Raw genomic sequence first — 6,791 nt, forward strand, 5'->3', positions numbered from 1 at the left:
TGCACGGCCCTGTGAGTGTTATCGACTCGAGAAAGAGAGAGAAAGTGTCATCGTCATGTGGTGAGATCTCCTCCCGTTTATTGGACAGAGGCACGTGTCCAGGATACCGGGGACCAGCGTCACGTGATGGGCCCTATTAAAAAAAAGAACAAAAAATCCTGCAGAGTGAAAGTATTTCTGATCAGTTGGCGACTACTCTTTAATATTTATTTGCCAGCGACTGGAGAGAGAGAGAGGGGGGAGTGTGTGTCTAAGAGAGAGAGAGTTGGCTTTTTCCTTATTGCTGCTGCATTAGTGGTAGCCTCTGGTCGGCAGGTTGTGGAAGAGGAGGTGGAGGAGGGAGATAGATAACAGCCTAGGAGAAAAAACAAAAGTGAAGGCTGCTTGCTGAATAAATGTGAACCATGGATACTTGACCGGAGCTGGGGGAAGAAAAAGTATGAATATCTGTCTATAGGAGGCAACGGAGAAGGGACTGAAACGGGGGAGGGTGGGTGGGTGGGTGGGGGGGGAGAGATCTTCAAGGCGTAGAGACTGATCCTGCAACCAACTTCAGGGAAGAAGGTTTTTTTGGGGGGATTTCATTCTCCTTAACAAAGCAAGATTCGGTGTGGCGCTCGCTTCCCCTCCTCTCCCCCCCACTCTCTCCCCAAACCAAGTTGGATATCGCTGAGCGAGGGAAGACGAAAAGTGAGCGGGGAGGGGGTAAAAGAGGGGAGGAGGAGGCAAGTGTTGCGAAGATTTCACACATTATGGAAGAAGATGAGCAGAATACTCCCCGCGTGGACAACCAGGAGTCGAGCAACGAGTCGAACCGGGCCATCATGCCCCTTCTCCAGGCGCCCGGTAACCAGCTCCCCCACCGGATCACCAACTTTTTCATCGACAACATTCTGCGACCGGACTTTGGCAAGAGGAAAGAGGGCCACCGGGATGGCAGCCACGTCCCAGGCAGGGAGAACGTCAGCCCCTCGGTGCTGGGGTCCGGTCAGAGCGGAGGGAGTCCGCCCGGAGCAGGAGGAGGAGGTGGTGGAGGAACAGGAGGAGGTGTTGGTGCTGGAGGAGGAGGAGGAGGAGGGGCTCCACCCAGCCCCTCTGCCCCGGCCAAGAAACGTGAAGTGGCGGCAGAAGGAGCGCGGAGGAAAGGCGAGAGCGCGGAACAGTCCTCGGATTCGGATAGCTCCCAGAGCAGCAGTAACGCCTCTACCCAGCCCATGCTGTGGCCTGCCTGGGTTTACTGCACTAGATACTCGGACAGGCCTTCTTCAGGTGAGAGAACACACACACACAAATACACCCACTCTTCATGTCATGTTTAATTTTACCAAAAAAACCATAACCCCCCCACAAAGGCCAGTTTTACACTTTCAATGACAGGCAATTAATGAATGGATTGCAAAAGGACAGGCTTCTGACTTCGTTTCTGTTTTGCGAGCAGGTCAATTTAATCTGAGCGAGTGGGCTGGCTCCTCCAATTCTCTTCCACGTGACAATATTTCACAAAGATGGGGTTAAACCTTTCCAGCGAACCCAAAGTTGTTCAAAATTGATACAAACGCAGCGAGTGGGGATGAAATGCACCGAGGGGGCTGCAGTTGCCTTCGAAGCGTTTATGTTTTGGCTTGAGGAAATAACAAAAGGCAGATCTCCCCCTCCACACACACACACACACACACGTGGGTCCCCTCGACCCTCGCTTCCTTGTTAATTACATCTTTTCCGATCCAAACCCGAGATTACGTCTTGTTTTTGCGAAGAGGTAACTGAATCTCACTTCTTAACTTGACAGACTTTGAGACACGTCCAACTCTGTAATGGCTTTCCTGTGTCCGCTCCCCTCCAGTAAACCCAAAGGTTACATTTTTTTCAAGTTGGGGGACTTTTGCAGACAGGGAAATAGGCTAAAACCCTGGGCCCAGTGAAGGGGCCGCTCCAAACTCTTTCCCACAGCGGCTTTCGCTGTTAGTATATTTTCCCCTCAATAGAGCGCCTATTGGTGTAAATTATCACAAGATCTATTGTTTGGAGAGGGGGGGGGGGGGGGGGGCATCCATTGTTAGATTAAAATGGTCGATAAATAGCAGTCCCATTGCTGAAATAAGGTGGAATGTGTTTTTTTTCTATCGCTGAGCAGAAATCTGTCTGGTAATAATTACTATAAAAACGCTCACGATGCGCTCCATCGCTCTTGTGTGTCTGATGAAGCTCTTTGTTGACTAGTATTTAGCATATTTTTGTCAGCGAAATGGGCCTCATTCAACTGGGTCGGCGTCAGACTTTCAGCTTTCAAGTGGACGGAGGGAAGGAGGGGGCACAGATGACGGAATTAGTAAAGTGTTTTTATTTATTATTATTTTTTAAATCCCTGGCAGTAAATGAATCCTCAGCGGCGCTGCACCGAAACCTGACTCTGACATGTCCAGGAAATGCAACTTGAGCGCTCGGTACAAAGACTAAATGATTTCACCGGAAATAACAGACATTTTCTGGCTATAGAAATATGTTTTCTTTTATTTTTTTATTGGGGGGGGGGGGAGTGCAGGGGTTGAGAGGGGACAGCAGTAAGGAAGATGTTTAATCGCTCACAGCCCTGTTTTGCTTTATTTTAGAATACATTCTAATCGAGGCGAGGTTTTGTAAGGAGGACCATTTTAGAATTTTCGCCTGCTTGTAAATTTACAGCAACAACCAAACTGCGTTTGCTGTACGCTCGTTGGTTTGTTTGACACATTAAAGCACATTTATTCGAAGCTTGCAGCCCTGTGTAGTTGCTTCTGGTGGGGTGTTCGGCTGCCACTTGCTGAGCCGGGACTGCATTATAAATGTAAGTGGCTCCATTTCCACTTACAATTTCCGATTTCCGATTCAGAACCATCCGATATCGCCCTTAGAACCGGCACACTTCCTCCCACTCCTAATCAGTAAATTTACTGCTACCGCTCATGGTGACAATTCGCCGGCATATGTGTGTCAGCCGATCCCCCTTAACACCCCTCCCCCTCACCAGTCGTATTTTTTAATGTACCATATCTTCCAGAACCACATTTGAGAAAGAAACGTGCCTGTCTTCCACCTCCAAATGTAAACTGTAGCGTCAAGCGCCGAATCCTTTTGCTTCCAATGTTGCTTCCTCCAACCTGTGATGATACTTTCTGACCCCAGGTTCAGGTAGGAGGGAAAGGCTCTCCCTCCATTATTGCCTGACATTTATTCAAATGGTCTTACTAATGGATGCCCTTTTCTTTCTGACGCGCCAATTGCCTTCCTATTAATTCACAATTTTTAAAAAAAGTCTGTCTTCTTCCATTTTAATGCCATTTAAAAACAATAAATACAATTGGTAAATGATCACGGTTCTGTCCTGCCGTGCTATGTTCCTCACAGAAACTCTAAATCGTCCAGACTAATAATAAATAAACCAGGGTGACTTATTTCTCTCTCTCTCGATCACCACCAAATGTTCCTTCTTCCACATCAAAACAGTAAAGGAACAAAGCAGTCTGTGGGTTCACGTCTGGTTCTTCGCTCAAAACTTCACCAGATTCTTGGGCCACGGCGAAAATAGGCGCTCCGCCGAGTTCAATCTGGGATTCGAGACCTTTATTTTCCTGAGAGGTCCTTTATCGCTCCCATTAAAAAAAGGAGGTAGTCGGCTTGGTGAGGTCGAGGACTGGAGCAAGAGCGTCCCACCCTGAATGAACAGGGCTGCAAAGGTTTGGGAGTTTGGGGGAGCTTCGAGGGAGAGCCACCGGCCGCCACAACTTTGTGGGGCTAATTTGCAATAAGACCCCCGCACAATTTGGACAAAGTTCTCTCTCCCTCACGCTGCAACTTTGCGATTAATTGTATCGTGATACCAACACACACAAAAAAATCAGTTCCTGCAGTCCCACATCAGGAAACCTCACACCCTCTAGTCTGTGACTGCTGAATAATTTAATTTCTGAAATGTACAATTGGCTGCTGGTTGTCACGGGCTAAAGTGAGGAGATAAAACAGACAGAAATCGTGAACGGGCAATCATTGCTTCAACCTAGACTGTAAAACTTCTGATTTGGTACGAAAAGATGCTGGTGTCCCAGTTCCTGCCACACCGCAGTGTATTATTATTATTTTTTGAAAGGCAGGTTTTCTTCTGTTAGCCCCCCCCCCCCCCTCCTCCCTTGCTATTTAAAACAAATTATCTGCTGCATTTTCTTTGTAAAATTGATCTGATTTTTTTTTTTTTGCTTCTTTTTCACTGTAGGTCCCAGGTCTCGCAAACCAAAGAAAAAGAGTCTCAATAAAGAGGACAAGCGACCGAGAACAGCATTCACCGCCGATCAACTACAGAGACTCAAGGCCGAGTTTCAGACTAACCGCTACCTAACCGAGCAGCGCCGGCAAAGCTTGGCTCACGAACTCAGTCTCAACGAATCCCAAATTAAAATCTGGTTTCAGAACAAGCGAGCCAAAATCAAGAAATCTACCGGATCAAAGAACACCCTGGCACTCCACTTAATGGCGCAAGGACTTTATAATCATTCCAGCACGGAGAAGGACAACAAGGAGGAGAGCGAATAGCAAAGATTTAACAGCTGAAAAAAAGATACAATGCAATAATATAAATTTAAAAAAAAACAAGGGCCAGTGTATTGAGAGAGAGAGAAAAAAAGATACCAGCATAGTTTTTAAACAAAAGTGAAATTGTATGAGATATTATTCCACAATATTCTGTGTATATAATTCAGGTAAGGCAATGTAAAAAAAAACTGAGATATTTCAATATATGATGAGAATTTTTTTGTTTGTTTCTGGGATTTTGGAAACTGACTTTGTTTTTTCTTTGCCGTGGATGTTATTTTGCTGGTCGCATGTTCTGCCAAGCGCCGACTGGATGTTGCAGGCGCTCGGGTGAACTTGCCTGACGTGAATTTTCAACAAACAAAAAACAAAACAAAATCAACAATCTGCTGAAGTCCAAAGAATTTTCCCTGCTGTTGTTTTACAGAACAAAAAAAAATGTTAAATTAAATAAATATCAAAAATGTTTGATGCTACTAACGAGGTTTACAGCTTTTTGGGGGTCGGTTTTTGTTTTGTGTTGCAAGAGGGGGGTTGGAAACAAGGGGCAATGTTTGTGTGTGTGTGTGTGGGGGGGGGGGGGGGAGCAAATGTGTCATTTCACAGCAGTTCGCTTCTAGGTCACTTGCACTGCCAAGGAAGGAGCCTTTTGCAATTGGAGGAATTTTAGTTGTGCTTCGGGTTGATTCTGCGGCGGGGGCGAGAAGTTTGTCCTCTGGGCTTGGGCGCGTTGCATTGTAACAGCACAAGTTCCAATGTAACTGTTGTCCACCTTTGTTCTGGTCGAAATGTCGTGGGGGTGGCTTAAGCATATTCACCAGTTGGAAGCTTGCAAGCGTTCAACGGGAGCTCCCACAGAAATGTTTCAACACAGAAGGTTTTTAAAAAAAAGTATATATATACTTTTAATTTTTTTGTATGAGTTTAAAAAAAGGAAGGGGGAGGTTTAGAAAAGCCAAATACTCGCCAGGGCCCGCTTCCGCCTCAGGAGCGCCTTCCTGTGGTGGATGGCGAGGTGCAGAAGTGAGAATCTCAAAATGTCAAGTTCAACTCACAAAACTTGATTCGAAATGGAAATGACCGGAAGTCCGGGTAAAGGTTGTTTCCTTGTATAAAAAAGAACGTGAAAGGAAACACATATTTAAAATGAGGAGAAAAGAAATGTGCTCCAGTGGACTAGCGGGGTTGAGATCCTCTTACGAGAGCTTTGTTGTTGAGTGTGGGAGGGGGGCTTTATTTAGTGGTTGGGGGGGGGGGGGGGGAGATAAATACCATTCAGCGTGAAGCCACAAATCATCCTAACGCGACCACTTCCTTTCCTGGTGACTAACCCGAGCGATGTCTGTAAATGGCTGCTGGTGTATTTGCGCTCTCCCGTGTAAATGCACTGACAAGAGAGGGCTCCACAAACAGGAACCTATTCTGGACGATTGCTTCCCCGGCCTTCAAATTCGAAGCGACCAAAGCTTCACGTTATAAACAATCCTCCTCGGTCTTGTCCACGGTCCCATGACCGATGGTAATATATATTTTTAAAAATATGGTGGGACGTGAATCTTTTTTTGCTGTAATTGTCAGACCCGCAAGCAGCATTCATTATCTGATTTGTTGCTACCTTTTCCAACGCACTCAATCTTGAAGGATGCGTGCCAAAACACATAAACGTAGGCTTGATTTCTGATCATATAATCTCAATCTAAAGTTTCGAGAAAAAAAAGAGGTGCTGCTGGCACGCCTGTTAATGGTCTGTCGCAAGAATGACCCTAACGTGATTGAATGTGCAGTAAAGAGCAGGCTTGTTAGTCAGAGATGCAGAGGTCCGAACCTTGTTAAACAAAATACATTTCCTTTATCATAAAACTTAAGAAGTTGAGTGTAATTTGACTTTGTCCGTAATTAGCACAAAGCTGGCAACATTAATTATGTTTTTAAAATGTTTTGCGTGAACCTCGACTTTGCATCTCCCTATTTTAGTTGACTGGCATCGTCTGACTGATATATATAGTCACACACAGGACACTGAAAATTGCATTCTCCTTTAAGTAACTTAGATGTTTGATTTCCGTGGAGCCTGCGTTCGTACAATGACACTGATAAAAGTTGTACAAAAGAGAAGAGAAAAAAATAGCAAGTGCCTAGAATAGGAAGTATTCATAGGGAAGTAGGAACTGCGAGATATATTAGGTAGAAATGCAAAACGCGTACGAATGCTTTGCCAACTAGCAATC

General features: G+C 45.5%; 1 protein-coding gene across 1 annotated transcript; it reads left to right on the top strand.

Annotated features, from left to right (window-relative positions):
• The first annotated feature begins 511 nt into the window (after positions 1 to 511).
• On the top strand, positions 512 to 5,039 carry en2a (engrailed homeobox 2a). Its single transcript, XM_072508199.1, has 2 exons — positions 512 to 1,269; positions 4,247 to 5,039. The coding sequence occupies exons 1-2, from the start codon at positions 753 to 755 to the stop codon at positions 4,561 to 4,563; spliced, it is 834 nt and encodes a 277-aa protein (XP_072364300.1). The 5' UTR covers positions 512 to 752; the 3' UTR covers positions 4,564 to 5,039.
• Positions 5,040 to 6,791: the final 1,752 nt, after the last annotated feature.

The sequence above is a fragment of the Scyliorhinus torazame genome, chromosome 6 (assembly GCF_047496885.1).
Source record: "Scyliorhinus torazame isolate Kashiwa2021f chromosome 6, sScyTor2.1, whole genome shotgun sequence".
Classification (NCBI taxonomy): domain Eukaryota; kingdom Metazoa; phylum Chordata; class Chondrichthyes; order Carcharhiniformes; family Scyliorhinidae; genus Scyliorhinus; species Scyliorhinus torazame.

Coding starts and splice junctions, on each gene's coding strand:
- en2a (XM_072508199.1), top strand. CDS start 753: ATGGAAGAAGATGAGCAGAATACTCCCCGCGTGGACAACCAGGAGTCG. Junction 1,270..4,246: donor CTCGGACAGGCCTTCTTCAG/GTGAGAGAACAC, acceptor TTTTCACTGTAG/GTCCCAGGTCTCGCAAACCA.